The 18,954-nt window shown below is 51.0% G+C and overlaps 6 protein-coding genes across 6 annotated transcripts; 2 read left to right on the forward strand and 4 right to left on the reverse strand.

The window, feature by feature from the left end:
• Window positions 1-36: 36 nt before the first annotated feature.
• BC939DRAFT_524717 (uncharacterized protein) lies at window positions 37-2,700 on the reverse strand. Its single transcript, XM_051561278.1, has 3 exons — window positions 1,639-2,700; window positions 948-1,542; window positions 37-837 (listed from the first exon to the last, which is right to left on the reverse strand). The coding sequence occupies exons 1-3, from the start codon at window positions 2,648-2,650 to the stop codon at window positions 150-152; spliced, it is 2,295 nt and encodes a 764-aa protein (XP_051417601.1). The 5' UTR covers window positions 2,651-2,700; the 3' UTR covers window positions 37-149.
• Window positions 2,701-3,224: 524 nt separating this feature from the next.
• Window positions 3,225-5,194, forward strand: BC939DRAFT_435562 (Mis12 protein-domain-containing protein). Its single transcript, XM_051553510.1, has 4 exons — window positions 3,225-4,117; window positions 4,204-4,413; window positions 4,529-4,652; window positions 4,757-5,194. The coding sequence occupies exons 1-4, from the start codon at window positions 3,533-3,535 to the stop codon at window positions 5,176-5,178; spliced, it is 1,341 nt and encodes a 446-aa protein (XP_051417602.1). The 5' UTR covers window positions 3,225-3,532; the 3' UTR covers window positions 5,179-5,194.
• Window positions 5,195-5,743: 549 nt separating this feature from the next.
• Window positions 5,744-6,613, reverse strand: BC939DRAFT_435564 (uncharacterized protein). The gene is made up of 2 exons (XM_051553511.1): window positions 5,978-6,613; window positions 5,744-5,843 (listed from the first exon to the last, which is right to left on the reverse strand). The coding sequence occupies exon 1, from the start codon at window positions 6,351-6,353 to the stop codon at window positions 5,979-5,981; it is 375 nt and encodes a 124-aa protein (XP_051417603.1). The 5' UTR covers window positions 6,354-6,613; the 3' UTR covers window positions 5,744-5,843; window position 5,978.
• A 387-nt stretch (window positions 6,614-7,000) lies between these two features.
• BC939DRAFT_435568 (uncharacterized protein) lies at window positions 7,001-9,444 on the reverse strand. Its single transcript, XM_051553512.1, has 2 exons — window positions 8,534-9,444; window positions 7,001-8,380 (listed from the first exon to the last, which is right to left on the reverse strand). Exons 1-2 carry the CDS (start codon window positions 9,362-9,364, stop codon window positions 7,055-7,057), a joined length of 2,157 nt encoding a protein of 718 aa, XP_051417604.1. The 5' UTR covers window positions 9,365-9,444; the 3' UTR covers window positions 7,001-7,054.
• A 2,532-nt stretch (window positions 9,445-11,976) lies between these two features.
• On the forward strand, window positions 11,977-14,398 carry BC939DRAFT_498541 (uncharacterized protein; the record flags this gene model as incomplete). The annotated part of the gene is made up of 4 exons (XM_051559828.1): window positions 11,977-12,922; window positions 13,192-13,622; window positions 13,789-13,899; window positions 14,012-14,398. The coding sequence occupies 4 exons, from the start codon at window positions 11,977-11,979 to the stop codon at window positions 14,396-14,398; spliced, it is 1,875 nt and encodes a 624-aa protein (XP_051417605.1).
• A 143-nt stretch (window positions 14,399-14,541) lies between these two features.
• BC939DRAFT_435573 (uncharacterized protein) lies at window positions 14,542-18,277 on the reverse strand. The gene is made up of 2 exons (XM_051553513.1): window positions 17,468-18,277; window positions 14,542-17,292 (listed from the first exon to the last, which is right to left on the reverse strand). The coding sequence occupies exons 1-2, from the start codon at window positions 17,817-17,819 to the stop codon at window positions 14,693-14,695; spliced, it is 2,952 nt and encodes a 983-aa protein (XP_051417606.1). The 5' UTR covers window positions 17,820-18,277; the 3' UTR covers window positions 14,542-14,692.
• Window positions 18,278-18,954: the final 677 nt, after the last annotated feature.

Consider the following 18,954-nt stretch of genomic DNA (forward strand, 5'->3'; position numbering starts at 1 on the left):
GCTCTTTCGGATCAGATAAAGCAAGTGTGCGTGGAACCCGTTTTTATTTTTATTATTTTTTCGCTATCACAATCCGAATAACCAAAGAATATTCACTATAGACTAAAAACAAGGATGTGAATGACATATGATACGATATAATATGAAGATTACAAAGGCGCCGCGGCGGTACCAGGTGCATTCATTTGTGCGGGCGGAGCCATATCTCCCGTGTTCAGCGACGCTGTTGATCCGGTGTTATGACGCTGCAACATTCCTGTAGGCGCCGCCTCTTTTTGATAGTAGACTGGTTGCTGTGTACCCATCGGCATTTGCGCCTGTCCTTGTCCTTGAACTTGTCCTTGTCCTTGTGCAGGCGCCATCTCATTTTGATAGTAAACTGGTTGTTGTTGTGTACCCATGGGCATCTGCGCCTGTCCTTGTCCGGGGACTTGTCCTTGTCCTTGAACTTGTCCTTGTCCTTGTGCAGGCGCCATCTCATTTTGGTAGTGAATTGGCTGCTGTGTAGCCATGGGCATCTGCGCTTGTCCTTGTCCCTGGACTTGTCCTTGTGCAGGCGCTGGCATAGTCATAGGAGCGGCTGCAGTAGCAGCAGCAGGATTCTCGTTAAAGTTCTGCGGCTCGCCTTGGGAGGCATAAGGCGGCATGGTACCTTGTTGCGCCTGTGTAGAAGTTTGAGGTCGAGTCGCCTTTGAGCCGGATCGCGTGAGAGACCCAGAGCGAGACAGGGAGCCCTCGGATTGGCCATTGCCTGGTTGAGTGAATGTTGAGGAGTGGGCGTACTTGGACAGCTCGTTCCACCATTCCAGCATCTCTTCTCTTGAACTTGCGCGGATACTATAGGGCGAAATCTTCGCGCGTTAGAGCCTATATATTATACCAACGTCATCGCATCATCGCATCCATATACCACTAAAAAAAAAAAAAAAAAAAAAAAAAAGACTTACGTGAAGGTCTGGGCGTCGCGATGAAGAATTCCCCCCGTGCCTTTGCCATCCAACGAAAAGACATGCTGCTTCTCTGCAGGGTCGGAATACGGTCCCAAAACTGCTCTCGGGATATAGATCGATCTCTCGGGGACAGGCTCGTTCATCAGATCAGAGGACACGAAGACATGCAACCACCTTGCCTGCGTCAACACAAAGTACCCATTCTTCCAGTTCTTCAGAACTGAAGAACGACGGCTCATGTGTGCGGCCTTGAGAGGTGTCACGAAGGGGCTGTCCTTGCTTGGATACTTCACCTCTGCCGGATCTGCGTCGACGAGATCGGAGGGGAAGAGGACGCTTCCATTGCGTTCCAAGAAATGATTCCACTCGGAATCCTCGTGCAGGGTATTTAACGCTGTCTCTGTGGGCGCCCACGATTGACTGAATCCTGCGCTGGCAGTGCCACCCTGATACTGGCCAAAGCTGCTGAGGATTTGCTTGATCTCGCCGATGATGTGTTTCTCGAACATTTGGATTTGCTGCTGGCATTGCTGCAGTGTACGGGCAAAGATGTTTTCTTCATGCACCTGTCGAGCAAGTTGGCGCCTCAAACCTATATATATAGTCCATCCATCACAGTTTTGAGTTAATGCAAATCTCCATCAAAATACACGATGACTTATGACGACAGATAGCTGGATATACATACCGAGGTTGATGACATAGGGATCCGAATGAGGCCTCTCCATGTCCGGCTGGAATGAGCCTCCATTTTCATAGAGCCCAATGGCCTTTGCCAGCTGTCCGATCTTCTCCTGCGAAGTCCTTCGCTCATCAAACACGCGGGTCGCATAGAGGTTGGCATCGGACTTCACTCCCTTGATGGTATTCTTGACCTCCTGCTTCAACCTCCTAATGTTCTTCACGATTGTTTCCTCAACAAACCGTGCTGCTGCAACATGTTGCTCGCTCCTCGTGTGGGCCGATTCGCGAATACCGATGCACACGTCCTGCAGTCCACCCTTTCCCAAGAACTGGTTCTCATCCTTGAAGGGGACCGCGACTGTGGTCGAGGCCTTTTGCATGGCCTTGGAAGCACCGTTCTCGACCTGCACGATTTCAGTAAAGTACTGCTGCAAGTTCTTGATCATAGCATGGTATGCCCATAGACGGTCTGTGAGAAGGTTTGCGGGGTTGATTCCGCCCTCGGGGTGGTTGAAGTCCTCGTTTGAGTGGCCTTGGGTACTCAGGTTGCTACTGTCAGACATACCGGTGTTGTCGCGCGGGTGCATTGAGTCGAGACGTGGGGACTGTGGGGGCACAGCATCGGTGCGGTTGGTATTGTGGTCTGGGGCATGAGCCGGTGCGATAGGCTGGGAGGGACCAGCGGCTTCGGGATGTGAAACAGTGTGCCGTTCAGGCGAAGAGGTGTTAGGTGGGACAAAGGGACCTTGGGTGCCGGGGTTGCCCTGGCTGATAACAGGGGCTCCAGCACCATTGTTCCCTTGCATGGGAGCAGCAGCTGTAGGTGGGGGCGCGTTGGTGGGCTGTGTGTCAAACGTGATGTGATTGTCGGGCGCATGAGCATCTGCGACAGGGGCAGGTTCCGATATGTCTGCAGGTGCGGCCGTATCGGATGAAGGTTGGGGTGCCGACTTTTTGAAGTGGCGAGAGAAGGCCCTGCCGAGGGTTGATTGTTTCTTGGGTTCTTGGGGCTCCATTGTGGTTGTACAGACAGATGTGAGAGAAGGGAATAAAGGTTTAAGTAAAGAGGGAAAGGTTGAGAAAGACACGGCCATTTTATACGCTCTAGTCCGAGCCTTTTAAGTTCTTGCGCATCGAGCAATAATGAACGCATGAAGCCAAGTCAACGACATCTACATCTGGACAAGGTCCCGGACCATCATCACCTTCATCCTGGATATCTTCCCAGTCCTGGCCTTGTCCTGTTGCCGATGGCAGGATATTGTAGACCCAGGATGAACTTCGCTACTGCTACAGCCCCTCATCTCCCATCGTCCCTCCTCTGCTCAATGCCATTCAAAAAGCACTGTCAACGGCCCTATGCCAGCCTGACGTATTATTACGGACGCAGGACTTTGACGTCTTTGTTGACAACGTGTAAGACGCTGCTGACCCTGCTGCTAAGCTGCTAAGCTGCTAAAAAAAACTATGTCTAATGAGGGTTCATCCTATTTATTTTTTTGATGATGCAAGACCGAGTATAAATATCTCGTATGGCGGCCGGGTATTCATCCTCCCTGATATCGTCCATAGTCTAGCACCATAGAGTTCAGCAACCAGCGGCAGCCAGCCCATGCCCGGACCAATCTGGCCGACGCGTCTCCTGCACAGCACGCGAGCCCCTTGCGACCCCACAGCACGGTCTCGGACTTTTGCCGCCAAAAAGAAAAGAAAAAAAAGAAAAAAAAATCTACAGGAGGTGACTGTCCCTCTTTGGCTCGCGAGTAAAAAACAAGACACACAGGCGCGACTTGCCATCAACCATCGCCTTTGAACAAAAAAATCCTTCCATCGCCCTTCACTCCTCCACCACTACCAAAAACAAAAAAAAAAAAAGCCATCCCATCAAGAGGAAAAGCATGTCACACGTCCGAACTCAAGGGGGGCAACCGCGTAGCGGCCTTGCACCAACACGACAACCCCCGTCTTCATCACTCCCCCTTCACCAACAACAACACCGCGCCCATTACGATCCCTTCTCCTCCACCACAAGACCACACCCCGCCGCCACTAACCCCTCCTCAGAAAGACTGCTCGCATCACGTCCACCAGTGGACGGAAAACCGACAGCATTCGGCGCTTCCAAGTTCTCCACTACAGGCGCGCTCCGTCAGCAACAACTAATATCATCCAGGGCACCGCCAGGTTCAAGATCCACAGCGGGAGCAGGCGCACCGCAAGTAAACGGAGAGACAAACATGCAACATGCATATTCAGGAGATGCAGATATCCAAGCTCAGCTCCACTACCAGCAGCAGATGTTGACCGAGCATTTTGGGTTCTCGCCGTTATCTTTTGTGGACGATGTGATCAACTCGGTCAACAATATGATCTATCAGGCGTCGATGGCCCTGCAGGAATTTGTCGAAGGACAAATGGAGGAGCTCGTGGTCACAGATCGGCTAAAGGTCAGGGATTTCGATATCAAGGTCGATACTGGCAAGGTACAGGCATCTTTCTACGTTACGCCATGAATGTCGGACGAAAAGAGAGATAATTTGTCCTGACGCTTTATTTTTTCATCGAATAGTCCATGCACAAGTTCGAAACGTTGCTGGAAGCTTCGGTTGATAAGAATTTCGACCGATTCGAACTGTATGCTCTGAAGAATATCTTTGGAGTGCCTGAGGACGTCGATATTGTCTTGCCGCATTATGAGGCCCTGGACTTTGGGATCAGTGTCGAAAGGGAAGAACAACTGAACGAGCAGCTAGAGCTTCTTAGGCGGCAGCTCATTGCAGTAAGTTTATCCTTTCTTTCTTCTCGTCCTGTGGAAAAAAAAAAAAAAGCGAGCAAAGACGAGACAAGACTGACTGATAGTTTATTTGGGCAATCATTTTCACTTTGAAAACTAGACCAAGGCGCTCAATTTCAAGCTGAGGAAGCAACTTGAGATTGAAGAGAATCGACGGAGGCAGCTAGAAAAGTGTCGGGAGCAGATTCGATTCCTGAAGGACGTCGCCAATGAATACCCTGATGGTACGCGAATGGTCATATTTACCACCACGAAAGACTTCATGCTGTACTTTATTTCTCTCTCCTTCTCGAACCACACATTCATCCACTTTTTTTTTCGTCTCTAGTGACTCCTGTACCTCAAACGCTTATCTTTGTCCGCGACAACATTGAGACGCTGCACCGGCGCTTCGAATCCCTCCACGAACGACTCTCACAGAACACCACCCGCGCCAACAGTTACAGCAGCAACGGCTCCTCCTCAACAGTTGCAGCCGCAGGATCCGCACCACCGTCAACAGCATCAATAGCATCCACTCCCTCAACCCCATCGCCATACCCGCCTCCAGAAACAGTGACACAGGTATTGGCGGATACGCTCGCAAGCATGGAACCAGACAAGAGAATGATTTACATCCGCTCCGTTGTGCGACGTCAGGTCCAGGAACATCTGGCTTCGGACCCCTTTATGTCGGCGGCTGTGGGCAGTTCGGGCGGAAGTAGTGGTGCAGGCACTAATATTCAGTTTCACGAACTATTGACACCTTGATGTCGAGAGAGGTTGTTTTTTTTTTTTTTTTTTTTTTTTTTTACGAACATTGTGCTAGTATTATACCAAATAAACAGCAGCAGCTGAGCGAGCGAAACTATGGCACCGTTACGCGATCTTGGAATAAGAAAACTGTAGTGAACGGACAGTCCCAGACTCAAACGCACCCATCTTGACCTCGACTCATTCGCACTCCATCCTATTCACGCATTCATCCATACAATTCTGCAAGAAGCCCTGCAGCTGCTGCAATATGCCACCAGTGGAACGCACCAAATGCCAGCCACAGCCTGTGTGTGTGTGTGTATCCGAGATAGGTGAAAGCAACAACACAGCAGCAGCTAGTCAAGATAAAGTGAGCGAAATTCTTTATTACAAAAGACCTGGGGACAGATCTACAGGACTATGTTCTATGACGAAGAACCTGGCCGACGAACCGAAATCAAAGCCAGAGGAATCCCAAACCGCTTCGTGTGTTGTCAGGCGCCCAAAAAAAAAAAAAAATAGAATACAATTACAACGGGGAAATGGGAATGGGTGATCTTCCTTCCTTCCTTCCTTCCTTCGAGACAATGGGATGCCCCAGCAGGCGGCAGATCCTAACAAACAACGTCATGATGACAGGATCGTCGCATCTGCGATCTGTTGAGGTCAAGGTACTCATGGTAAAGTATAGGACAAGGTTTGCCTCGTTAAAAAAAAAAAAAAAAAAAAAAGTGTTGCTGTCCTATCGGCACAGATCACTAGAATCCCGTGTATTTATTTTCAGTTGCTAAAAGCCTTTTTTGCTATATAGCAGTCTATTCGACGACCTGCCCGACACCATGCCAGACTCCTCCAGAGGCAAGAAGACCCTCCTCGGCTGCCACATTTCCAAAATTCTTGGCTCCGATCTCAGAATTCCGAATAATGCTCTGGAGCGACGGGATCGACAGACCACCAATCTCGAGCTTGTCAACCTCAATATCCAACGAGGATGGCCAGCCGGACACGGGCCCCTGTGGCGGGCTTGTCCTCCTCAACCTGGGACTCATCGGATGCATCACTTGCGGAGAGTCATGTATCACCCCACCGGCCGTGGTGCTCATTGTGCTTGCGGTTGCGGTGGCGGTGACGGTCGCGACAAATGCGCTGGCCAGGGACACGGTTGCAAGGATGTAGAGTGAAGGGACCATCGATGGCTGTGGTTTATGTGTTTATGCGTTTATGTGAGATCGAGGGGAGAAACAAGAATGTGTGCGCGGGTTGAAATTGGACGCGTTGTGCTGAACTTTTTGGTATTTGTACACAAGTGCCCAGAGAGGCATTTCACATCTTACTGGCTTTTTTGCTCGCGTCGCTTTATCAGAAACATCGGCATTCCCGGAATCCAGATAATCAAATTCTGATCAGTTGTGCAGCATATATATAAATATATATATATAAAAAAAGGGACTTCCCCAATTCTTTTACATTCCTGAGAGTCAGCAACATTCATATCATATTCAAAAATAAAAAGCGTTGTAATGGTAATAATAATAGTAGATGCTATGAGTAGAGTGGAATGCTATGCAGAAAAGTATATAATGGTGCCTGTTTTTTTTTTTTTGGTTTTTTTTTTTAAAAAAAAAAAAATTGCTTGCTTGCTTGCTTTCTTGTTCAGTCCGTGGTCAAAAAAAAAAATAAAAATATGGCACAACTCACAAACAACAAGCCGGATATATGATAGGGCAAAAAGGAAAGAAAAGAGACCATGGCGTGAGGTTTAGCATAGACCAATGTCCTCACGCTCACTTGCTTTTGCAATAGTGCCAAGAAAGCAAAAAAAAAAAAAAAAAAAAAAAGATGCAAAAATAAAGATTGGATCCAGCGAGATGATAGATACCAAACGGGTCGTCTAATAGTGCTGGTCAAACATAGCACTCATGCTGTCCCTACGATCCAGATACGAAGCCGAGCCGTTGTTCATGCCGTTCATGTTGTGCAGCTGGTTGGCAAGGCTGCTCGGTTGAGAGTTGCGGACACCCAGAGGATTCTTTGAGAAGCTCAGGCGGATGCCGCCCTTGACAGAGTTGCTCAACGGGTTGCCATAAAGATCATTCAGTGCCTGTGTAGCGCATTCGACGTTCTCAAATTCAACAAAGCACATAGGTCCGTTCGCCTTGACGCGGAAGGACATGCGACGGTAACCAACACAGCGTGAGAAAAGCGTGCGGAGCTCATCCTCCGATGTGTTCATGGGCAAGTTACCCACATACAGCGTGTTACAAGGAGGGTTCTGATCGCCAGGATTGATAGGCGTGCGGAATCCTGGAGAGGCAACATTGGGTGAAGGAAGACTGGGCGTCACCAAAGAGGCCGCCTGGGCAGTGTTGATGGGCAGGCCCTGAAAGCGATTGTTCGACATATCGTCGTTGTTGAACAGCGCACTGTTGAATCCACGTTCCGTGTGGGCGGGAATCGACTTTGACAGGTAGCCCATAGTCGAAGTCGGTGTATCCGAGTCCATGTCCAAGAAACTCTTGTTAAAGCGCTGCGATCCAGAGAATCCAACAACGCGATTCGAGAAGGAGCTTGAGATCGAGTTGGAGAAGGATCCGGAGATGGAGCCAGCAAGGCCTCCGATGTTGTTGCTGAAGCTGCCCATCGATAAAGGGTCCACTCTAACATCAAAGGCACTCTGACGACCCAGGAAGGAAGAAGAGAGCTCGGACTGCTGGCCCTGCTGTTGTTGCTGCTGTGGCTGTTGCTGCTGGCTGAGCGCCTGTTGGTGGCGACCGCCAAAGGACTCTGCAAAGCTGAGGTTGGCGAGGTTGTTGGGCGCATAGACATCAGCATAAAAGTCGTAGCTGCTGGGGTAATCATGGGGCGAGAGAAGGTCGCTGGGGAGGGCAGGACTGCAGGGCACGGAATGGAAGGCGTCATAGGCAGCTGATCCTGCAAGGCTGTTGCGGTGCTGAAGAGGGTGGGGCGTCTTCTTGCCATTGATGTTGACTGGGTGTATAGAGGCTGATCCAACGGGCGCTGGTGGGACTGAGGCCGAGGTCACGGCGGGGCCGGGAGTGGCCACCAGCTCGTTGGAGAGTCCCCTGCGGGTATGGAGATTCTTTTTTGCCATCTCAGCCTTGAGCAGAGAGCCCTTCTCCGCATCGACCCTGCGCCCGCTGAGTACACTGATAGCCTGCAGTGCTTCCTGATGAGAGCGAAACTTTGCAAACCCAATCTGTGGGAGAAAAAAACGAAGGCATCATGACAAATGGGCTATGAATTAGTGAAAAAAGCTCTCATTATCATTGGCCCCGCGACAACTTGACAAAGTCAGAGCGGGGTAACATGCACACTGACGGGCACAAAAGAAGATGGTGAGTAAACATACAATCTGCTTGCGAGGGTTGACTCCATTGACTCCAAGGGTGAGGGCGTCATCCTCCTGCTGGTCCTTGTGGGGGATCTTTAGCGTGGCAGCCTCGAAGCCAGGGGTGAAGACAAACATGTTTTGGAACTCCCGCTCCTGCATGTCGTCAGGGAAGCCAACAACGAAGATGGTCGAAATCTCCTCTTGCTGGGAGGCATTGAACGAAAGACTGCCGTTGCTATTGGCGTTGTTGCTGTAGCCATAGAGGCCAGAGCTTAGAGACGATTTCGTCTGGTTGATGGCGGTGGCGGCGGTGTTGGTATTGTTGAGGCTGGTGGTGCTAAAGTTGTTGAGGCTGAGTCCGCTGAGACCGTTGCTCAGGCTTCCGATATGGATGCTATTGCTGTACTGATTGGAGAGACCGGCCTTGGGGATGCTGGAGCTGAAGTAGTCGGAGAGGCCAAAGGGATCGGAGATACCATCAGTAGCGAACTGGTTGGTGGCGGCAGTGGTGTTGTGGTGGGGGCCATTGTTGAAGATGTTGATGCCCCTGGTGGAGGATGGGTCCTGGACCTCAAAGATGCTGTGACTGTAAGGATAAGAAGGGGTGGTGGTGCCGGTGTTTGAGATGGTGGCGTCCGTGGTGGTGATGGTGGTTGTGGCTGTGGGGATGGTGGCGAGATCTTTTGCGGTTGGGGAGCAGTGCGAGGAATGGGATGTAGGGGTGGTGATGGCGGTTGAGGACGGGGAGGGGAGGAGAGTGGGGGATGAGGTTGTGGTTGGGGAAGGGGAGGGAGAGGAGAACAGGGAGACGGACGCGGAGGAGGTGGTCGAGAGGGGATGGACGGCCATCTTTAAGTGGGAGAGGGAGGGAGGGAGGGCGAAGGAAGGAGGAAGGAAGGAAGGAAGGAGGAAGGGGGAAGGAAGGGGACGAGAAAGAAGAAAAGAGAAGAGAAAGATGAGTAGAAAAAGGAGTGGAGGAAAGGCGTGGATTTCCCCCCCTGTATGAGTTTATAGGGTTTGTAGGGTTTGTGTGGGGGATGGGAAGAGGGAATATGGGTGGGGGACGAGAAGAGGAAGAGGAAGAGGAGGAGGAGGAGGAGGAATGGATGGGATAGGACTTGTGGGAAAACTCTGTTGCTTCTTCTTAGACCAGAGTCAGAGTTCCGGGTGGCACGACTTGGATGACGCGATTAAACACTGTGGAGAGTTCAGAAGAGAGTTGGAGAAGAGTTAGAAGGACTACTAGGAACTACTACATACAAGTCGATGCTGGAGTTTAAAGGCAAAGTGTGGGGCAGAACGAAAAGCGAGAGGAAGCCAAGTGGCCGCCTTTTATATGTCCTCTTTTATTCACTCTCTCTCTTTCCAAAGGACTCCTGGTGAGGTGTCTGGATGGAGACCCGCTCTGTCACAAAACAGAAGGAGGGTCACAACTGCTCGCCAGCCTGGCATTGGAATCATCGCTCCACATACACACATTCGCACACTCCTACGCGGTCATATCCAGCAATTGATCCTCATTCATCCTCATCTTATAACCAGACCAAAGTGAGCATCAATAAAGCAAGCAACGACCACAGCCCACCTTTAACTTCTTTTTGCGCGTTAGTCTCCATTGCCCTGGAATGTCTTAATTGTCTGTCCCTGAGTGTCTTTTTTTTTTTTCCTCGAGCAATTGGGAGTAGTTTATTTCCATGACTATGGCACTGCAACCAAAAGTCAGAGAGCAGTGGAATATGAATGGGACCCTTCCTTCTTCCTTGTCATAGTCTTCTTCTGCCAGGACAAGATCGGATCCATGAATATATATTAAAAAAGCACAGATCAAGCAATCGGCTCTTTCTCTCCCTCTCTCCATGTTGTTTCCGGGAAACAGGCCACGAGGGAAAATAAATCCAGGAGACAAAAGGAGAAAATCCGATCTGCATGCCTGTGCTGCACCGCACATCGAGAAAAAGAAAAAAAAAAAGGTCGGAGACTGGGTAAACGCCATGTTGTTCATTATTGATAATCAGTAAAAAAAATAAAAGGGGGAGGAGAGGGAGCTGGTCAGTGACAATAAGGATTACTGCCTGTGCCTTGAGAGCTTCCTTATTCTGTGCAGCACAGCCATCGGTGTCATTTTTCGTTTAAAAGACTGTGTCTAAGAAACCGGGCCGTACATAAATCACTTTTCTTTATCTTATCTTTTTTTCCCCCTTACTTCTTCGCTGTCACCGATACAATACAATGCCTAGAGCTGGGAGCGAAGCCAAGGATCAAAGACAAAAAACGTAAGCTTATTTGTCAACGAAGATCTGATCAAAATGCATGCTGTTCAAGGCGGGGGGAATTTTTTTTCTTTATTCTTGTCCTACTTGACCTCACGGCCTTCAGCCACTTTTCTGTTTCTTCATTGCTCATGTGCCATGGCCCAGGGACCAGCGCAGCTTGGATGGCATGGTATTAGCATGGCTATGGGCCAGTTTCCCGGAGAGAAAGGATAGAGTTGGATATGTACGTCAACCAATCAGAGTAATTCATGAAACTCATACGTTGACCTTGAGTGGTTCCTTGGGTTCGTTCCTGACACCCCTATGCCCTGGGTGGTTTAAGCCGACGAATAAGGATTATTTTGAGCCCCTTCTGAAGGGGGTGGAACGAGTTCGCTTTGTCAGAAAGGAGTATAATAGTGGTCTTTTCAACAATACAAGTGATGGGCAAGATCCGACTTTGGTTATGGTCGCTGTTGAACTTTGAGAGTTACTCCTCGGAAAAATGAACAACTTTAGTCTGAGCGTCTTTATTATAAAGCCATTGAATAACCAAGCGGCAGCATGTCGCTCGATTGAGTAAACGCGGTGGCAGGGTCAACTGTCTATGTTTGCTTGCCATGCGACAGACAGAGGAAATGGCCCATTTTCTCCTCGTGGTAAAGCACATCGGTGGAGGCTATTTTACCAGTCCAGTACTCCAGTATTCATGCAAGATTTTGTTTGTCCTTTTCTTTGTGTTTCGCGCCATGTCTCCATACGAGTGGCGATGGTCGGAAGAGGCAAGGTGTCCGAAAGTCCGAGTAAGCAGAAGAGGTGTTAGTGCAGTCTAGGCTTTGCAAAGGAAAGAACTTTAGGCCAACGGCAAGCGAGGCAAAACCAACTACAATTAAGTCAATTAAGTGCTTTTCCTAGACCAACTTTCTATGGCGCGGTGCCAGTGAATGCGTATGTAATAAAGTGAAATCAGAGGCAGTCAGCAAGATCCAGGCGATGTCTCCGCCCCCCACACATCCAACACATCCAACAGTCCAACAGCCGCAGGTGCACAAGGGTCCCCGGACAACGGCCACTGCTCTCACATTCGCTTCCTCAAAACCCGGATATCTTTCCTCCCTCTCTCTTTTCTTCTTTTCCTCCTTACTCTCCCCATCGATACCCTATCCTTCATCCCTTTCTTCTTTTCTTCCTCAAAGCATACCCACAACCATGGATTCTTTCACCAACCTCGTCTCGGGTATCGGCCACCGCATCTCGGACATTGTCAAGGGCGAGGACCACGAGCAGCACGCTCATCAGCTCAATGTCCAGGACCAAAACGAGAACCGCAACCCCTTGCTCGACGACGACGAGGAGGTTGAGGATGCCGCCATCGAAGCCGCACGTCAAGAATACGAGTCCATCAAGCCCTCGGCCCAATTCAAGGCCGGACCTGTCCTCCGCTTCCAGAATATCGAAGTTGATCGTCGTCGCTGGAAGGGTTCTGCCCTGATTGTCACCGAGCGCCAGGATCCTCCTAACTTGGTCATCCGTGACCCCACAAAGACCAACCTCGGCTTGGCGCGCCCACATCTCCTGGACACCTGGGAGGGCAACCACTTTTACAGATACGACATCCAGTTGACGCTCCTGAGCCATCGTGAGAAGAACATCGAGTACTGGTTCGAGACCGAGCATGGCAGTCGCGTCCATAGCCCTCAAAAGTGGAACTTCTTCGTCCCTGCCTTGGACGAGCCCTTCAACTGGGCCTTCTACTCCTGCAACGGATTCACCTCCGATGTCGAAGATCCCGAGACGAACTTCCATGGCGCCAACCCCTTGTGGGACGATCTCTTGGGTGCCCATGACGGCAAGCCCTTCCATGCGATGGTTGGAGGAGGTGACCAGATTTACAACGATGATGTCCTCGCAACTCCTGAGATGGTCGAATGGCTGGCGATGGACGGGGATGAGAGAGTCGCGATCGAGTTCACGAACGACAAGCGCTACGCGGTCGAGAAGTACTACTTTGACCACTATGTCCAGCACTTCAGCACCGGAACCTACTCCAAGGCCCTTTCCCTGATTCCATCGGTCAACTCATGGGATGACCACGATATTCTTGACGGCTACGGCTCCTACCCCGCCCACTACCAGCTGTGCAATGTTATGCAGGGTAAGTCTCTCCCTGACTCATTTTAACCAAGTTGGTTCCTCATCGCGCCATCTGGCGCATTCCTGTTGATTGCATCATCACTTTTTGAGCTGTTGTTTTTTTCCGAGCCCAGTCTTTGTCATGTTGCCAAATATTCCCGCGCACTCCATCTCCAGATGGCCGTCTCTCCTTTTTAAGTCGCGCTCTTATTAGTATTGCTTCCACAATACAACCCACAGCGGCCCGGCCACCCGGCCACTAACGACAATGATACCTCTTATGTCTACTAGGTATCGGTGCTGCCGCCGCGCGCTTCTACCTCCTGTTCCAACAGCACGCCAACCGCAACACTACCGCCAAGGCCGGTCTCAGCACCTCGTCCTCGGGCAAGGGCTGGAGCGCCATCACCCACTTTGGAAAGCGCACCCTCGTCGTCCTCCCTGACACACGTTCCGAGCGTAGCAAGGAGCTGATTCTCTCGAATGAGACCTACGAGATGTTGGACCGCGAGATCCGCCAGCAGTTGTTGCCAACAACCCGCCACTTGGTCATCGTCTTGGGAACTCCATTGGTTTACCCCGCCTTGACCTTGTTCGAGGACACCCTCGAGGCCATGGGAGACGCCTTGTCGAGGGACAGTATCATCGGCAAGGTCTTTGGAAAGAACAAGGCGTTCCAGAACGTCTTGGGACACTTCGGACCTGAGCTGTTGGATGACTTGGTAAGAATGGTTTTCATCCTTTGCGTTTGCTTTACAAAAGAAAATGGATGTCGTGGGCTCTCAATGCGTTTCTAGTCTTTTTTTTTTTTGTCTTGTTTTACCGAGGAGAACTATGTCGATGGCCTCCTGAAGGTTGACAATATTTTGTTTTTCTCTCCTCTCTTAGGTTGACTCGTGGGCCTGCAACATCCATACCGACGAGAAGAAGAGGCTGGTTGAGCTTTTGCAGAGCATTGCTAAGTCTCACAACGTCCGCGTCACCTTTGTCGGAGGCGATGTAAGTCTACCCTTCTCCAGATTTCATATCCATCCCTTCCCGCTAACATGAAGTCCATTATCCTAACCACATCGCCTTATTTTTTTCTTTTCCAAAAAAAAAAAAAAAAAAGGTCCACATCGGAGGTGCCGGCCGCCTGTTCTCCACCGACAGCACGGATCCTCTTCGCGACCCTTACCACATGACCCAGATCGTCTCCTCGGCTATTGTCAACGGACCTCCACCCAGTGCTGTCATCCATGCCCTCCATAGCTCTTCAAAGACCTACGCCTTGAACGACTTCACCTCCGAGGAGATGACAGAGATCTTCAACCAGGACGTCACGGGCGATGCTCTGGAGCACAAGAAGTTGTTGAACCGTCGCAACTGGTGCGAGGTCCGCGAGCTCTCCGGCATGGAACTCGAATTCACAATCCGTGTCGAGAATCTTGACCATGTCGGAACCAAGAAGTACCCCGTCTTGGTCGACCGCCTCGAGTCTGTCGAGCGTGAGCAGTAAAATAAGAAGACCTGTTTTAATTTTCTTTTGGCCTTTCAGTATATACAACCTTTTAAACAGTGTAAATAAAATCTCACTTTTGTCACAAGCAACACGGACGTATCAAGGTATGAAAACTGTTTCTGGATGGACGGGCCTGGATGGTTTCTTTTCGACTTTTATTACTCAACATATTCAAAATGAATGATCATCATTTTATGGTTCTTTTGACAAAGGAAGTAGTTCATTTGATTTCTTTCTCTACAAAACGCGTTTCTGCATTTTTCTTTTTTCTATATCAATACAGAATCATTTTCAATGATACGCATACATCGATGTGCGCTGGTACTGCTGATGCTGTGGTGGTGGTTGCTGGTACTGATGATACGGACTCTGATACTGTCCTCCTCCTCCTACTCCTCCTCCTCCATGTCCCTGCTGTTGTTGCTGCTGCAGGGGCTGCTGCTGTTGCTGTTGGTAATGCTGTCGATGCGCCATCATCCCACTACTCCGTCCCAAGCTCCCAGTTCCGCCTCCACCGCCGACCGAAGGCGCGCCATTCACGTGCACGGACGTGGCCCTTCGAAGATGCGAAGCCGACGATACAGACGACGACGCGCCGCTGAAACTACCACGGGGCGTGATGCTACCGGTGCTACTGCTGCCGCTGTTCCGGTGACCTAACGGAACTATACCCCCAGGGACCAGCAAAGACTGACGTATTGACGCGTCCGACCTTGTGTTGTAGCCATATGAATTGTAGGCATCATGATCCTGAAGGTGCTGTTGTTGTTGTGATGTCCTGATTCCGGGACCGCCGTAGCCGAGATGCCCGCCGTTGCTGCTGCTGCTATTATTGCTGGCCCCTACCGCATTCACTCCGCCGCGTGGGGGTGCGAACACACGTGCGTATTCGGGCGAGGAGGATGAGGAGGAGGATGCAGAGCCGCGGGAAAGACCCCCCGATGACGGTGGTGGTGCGAAAGATCCAGATATACTGGATCCAGATCCGCGCTTATTGTAAATACTATTACCACCAATGCCGCCGCCCATCGTTGTCAACGACCGTCTGGGCGATGCGGGAACGATCCCGGACATGCTGCCGTCCGAGATCGACATCGCCCGTCGTTCCGATGCTGTCATTCCTGCAGTCGCTGGAATACCCGTAGTGACGGAATTGGTCGAGTACATACTCATCCGCTGATGCTGGCCGCCCACATAGCCTCCGACCGCTGATCCCGAAGACGCAGAGCGTCCATGCATCGATCCGTTGACTCCGCCTGCACCATATCCTGCCCCAATCGCCGACGGTAACGCAGATCCATATCCAACCGAGGATGAGGACGAAGGGATACCAACATTAGCGCTGGTTGACAGACGACGCGATCCATTCGATCCCGGAATCGCCGAGAACGATCTCCGCGCCGGTCCAGCATTGAACGTTCCTGCAGGCGTAGCGACTATCCTGCCTGTCGTCGTTGTCGTCGCTGTTAGGGGCGGCGAGATCTTTGGTGGAGGCATCAAACTATGTCCATCCTTACTCTGTCTTCGATAATGATCCGAGTAACGCGATGGCGTCGCCGAGCCCGCAGACACCGGCATGACCATGGACATAGGCAGAGGCATAGGCACAGGTGCAGATATCGGTGGCGATGCCCTAAAGTGTCCCGAACCTGGTCTTGCGACCGTCGCGTTCGTAGGCGTCGTGTTCGGCGTAAAGAAATCCCTCGTTGGCGAGATCTGCGAGTTTCGTTGCCTACTACCAGCACTACCACCGCCACCACTACCAAACCGGCCTTGATACTCATCCGCAAATTCGACTTCATCCGCATACCCGTTTCCATACCCCCGACCATACACCTCTTCGCGCGCCTGCTGCTGGATCCGGAGTCTCTGCAGGTTGTGCTGTTCCTTTTGCAGCTCGGAAGATGACGACTTACGAACCAATCCTGGCTCTCTCAACGTCCTTGGCTGCTGCTGCTGCTGCTGAGGTTGGTATCGCAGTGGCTGCGGCCTGTCCTCATCATCATTCCACTCTGGTGTCTCCCGATCACGATCTACTGCAGCCTGCTGACGAGTATACACCGCAGAGGCACGAGGTGTCTGTTGCTGATATTGATGCTCCTCCCTCTCCGGAGTACGATAGAACTCCTCATCATCACGATCCACAGGCGAAGGTGAATTAGTAACTGCTGCCGGTTGTTTCTGGAACTCCATCTCCTGCGATCCATATCCTGGCCGTCTCAAAGATGGCGACGCTCGCGACTCGCTCCTCGATAACGTCGCTGTCGTCGTCGTAGGTGATTGCTGCAACTTTGACAACGCCGGCAGCTGCACAGGCGATTGACTCTCAAGGGGCTGCTGTGGATCCTCCGTCGGCAACGAAGGCTTCGTGTACAGCACGCTACTCAACCCCGTCAGACTGTGTCTCTGCGAACTTCCCTGCTGACGTGGTGTCCGTCCACTCAGGGTTCCATACGGATTCGTAGTCGTGGGCGTCGTCGGGCTCTGCATCGTTCCTGAAGCCGTAGAGCTGCTGCTTCCAGAACGGCCGTACCGGGTTCCGGTCGCACGTCCCAGAGATTGCGTCTCAGGGAGTTTCAAAGATGCTCTTCCTGCTGCTGTAGAGGTACCGTCTTCCTCCTCTGAGAGCCGTCTTGCTCTTTCGATCCGGGCAGATTCCTGGTGCATCGCATGGTTGTTCACGCTGGTAAGGGATTCTGGGAGGATATTGGCCGAAAGAGGTCGGGTGGATGCACGACGGCCCATTGGATCATCGTTCTGTTGTGGTCGAGGTGGTTCGTCGTCCTGCTGATCTGCCTCCTGTCGTTGCTGCTGTTGCTGTTGCTGTGGTTTTGGCTGGACATTTTCGTTCCTGTCATCGGGGTTCGGCGCCTGCTCTGGATTGAACAAATCTACAGAATAGATATCATCGGACAGATTTCATCAAATTGCATTAGATTGTGTGAAATATCCAATCTCTTGTTCGTCTCATTGTGCTTTTGCGAAAAAAAAAAGGTGTTCTGGCGATTCGTCATTTCTTTCACTTTATAAAAGAAAAAGAAAAAAGAACCTCCTTTTTGACGTTACCTTGATGCAGCGAGAGTCGCTTACGTACAGCAGGTCCCTTTGAGGACCCTTGACGGTCAATCATAGTCATCCGCCGAACAGCTTCCTTCAGCGCATCATCATCCACATCACCATTATCGTTCACCTCATGATCATCTGCCTGGGCATTCACTTTAGCCAACTGTTGCTGAAGGTTCGATCGACGCTCAAGCGTACTCTTGGCCGATCTGTTCCCTTCTAGCGCTGCTCTCTCGACTGCAGGGATGGTCGGATCGAATGCCAGGTGCGGGTTCTGGATAGTTGACTGCCGCCTCGGGCGCTCGTCCGTCTCCTGCTTCTGTATCGCCGCAACCGGTGTTTTCGTTGTCAACATGACTTTGCTCGACTTGAAATCCGCTGTTGGAGGTGAAGCCGCGATCGAAGAGAGTGGAGAGGAATGTGCAGAATTCGGATTCGAATGAGTATTCGTAGGCGAGGACGACAACGACGACAACAATGAATCGCGCGTATTCTGGAACCGATTCACCCCACCACTACCATTTCCACCGCTCGGCAGAGTCTTTGCAGGCAACGTCGGCAATATCGCCTTGACCTGTTCTTTGTAGTCCGACAGATTAAACGACGGTAATGCCCTCGATCGGATCTTGGGTTCGTTCCACAGGATCGGGAGAGGCTGCGGAGCAAATTTGTGAGGAGTCTTGATCGGATCGGCGACTTTGAGCGAATCAACAAAACTCTTGAGTGCCTTCCGGTACGCCTCATTTCCTTCCTTGCGTTCCGCCCCATCTTGTTGTTGATGCTGAAGTTGGTGCTGGTGCTGGTGCTGGTGCTGATGTTGATGTGCGTTCTTGACCGCGTTCCGGATGTCCTCTGCAGCAACGATGGTCGGCACAGTGATCGCATGCAAACCCTCCAGCATGTTATGTTTCGTAGCCGATTCCAATAATGGAGGCGGTTGTGCGACAAGAGGCGTTTTCAAAGATGCTAGGAACTCCTGATCGAAAATCTCATTCCTGTTGCTGTTGCTGTTGCTGTTGCTGTTGCTATTCGCTGAACCAGTGGTGCTGCTCTTAAAGGGGTTGTTGCTGTCGGACGGATCTATAGATCCAGAGTACTCAAACTGTAATCTGGTTTCGTCTGCACCCAACTCTTCCTTAAAAAGATCACAACTCAGGTCCGATTCTATGCCGCAGAGGAAGCACGGAGATTCGGGTTAGGGAGAAAGCGACATATACCAAAAAAAAGAGTCTACATGGATTCTGCTGGGGCAAGGGGCTCGATCAGGATGCCAGAGAGATGAACAGCAGAATATATCGGTGGAGGAGGCTCAACAAACATGCATGCATTCGCATACAGTCTGTTGGGGTAAAATGAGGAAGATGGAGACCAACAGGGAGTGCTTCTTTCGTAAGGGCATTCGATGGTTAGAGCATAGTGTGGGTGAGGTCTGTTTGGTGTGGTAATGCTAGTTGTGCACTGCATCGACTGCGCTCTGCCCCTTGTTTTTT

This window comes from Gamsiella multidivaricata (assembly GCF_025024155.1).
Source record: "Gamsiella multidivaricata strain RSA 2152 chromosome Unknown BC939scaffold_2, whole genome shotgun sequence".
Classification (NCBI taxonomy): domain Eukaryota; kingdom Fungi; phylum Mortierellomycota; class Mortierellomycetes; order Mortierellales; family Mortierellaceae; genus Gamsiella; species Gamsiella multidivaricata.

Bases quoted from the DNA above. Each gene is read 5' to 3' on its own strand.
- BC939DRAFT_524717 (XM_051561278.1), bottom strand. From the start codon at position 2,650: ATGGAGCCCCAAGAACCCAAGAAACAATCAACCCTCGGCAGGGCCTTC. The intron at 1,543-1,638 runs GTATGTATATCC...CTATATATATAG, and splicing joins TCCCTATGTCATCAACCTCG to GTTTGAGGCGCCAACTTGCT. The intron at 838-947 runs GTAAGTCTTTTT...TTCGCCCTATAG, and splicing joins CGCGACGCCCAGACCTTCAC to TATCCGCGCAAGTTCAAGAG.
- BC939DRAFT_435562 (XM_051553510.1), top strand. From the start codon at position 3,533: ATGTCACACGTCCGAACTCAAGGGGGGCAACCGCGTAGCGGCCTTGCA. The intron at 4,118-4,203 runs GTACAGGCATCT...TTCATCGAATAG, and splicing joins TCAAGGTCGATACTGGCAAG to TCCATGCACAAGTTCGAAAC. The intron at 4,653-4,756 runs GTACGCGAATGG...TTTCGTCTCTAG, and splicing joins CGCCAATGAATACCCTGATG to TGACTCCTGTACCTCAAACG.
- BC939DRAFT_435564 (XM_051553511.1), bottom strand. From the start codon at position 6,353: ATGGTCCCTTCACTCTACATCCTTGCAACCGTGTCCCTGGCCAGCGCA.
- BC939DRAFT_435568 (XM_051553512.1), bottom strand. From the start codon at position 9,364: ATGGCCGTCCATCCCCTCTCGACCACCTCCTCCGCGTCCGTCTCCCTG. The intron at 8,381-8,533 runs GTATGTTTACTC...TTTCTCCCACAG, and splicing joins TCAACCCTCGCAAGCAGATT to ATTGGGTTTGCAAAGTTTCG.
- BC939DRAFT_435573 (XM_051553513.1), bottom strand. From the start codon at position 17,819: ATGTTGACAACGAAAACACCGGTTGCGGCGATACAGAAGCAGGAGACG. The intron at 17,293-17,467 runs GTAACGTCAAAA...TCTATTCTGTAG, and splicing joins GCGACTCTCGCTGCATCAAG to ATTTGTTCAATCCAGAGCAG.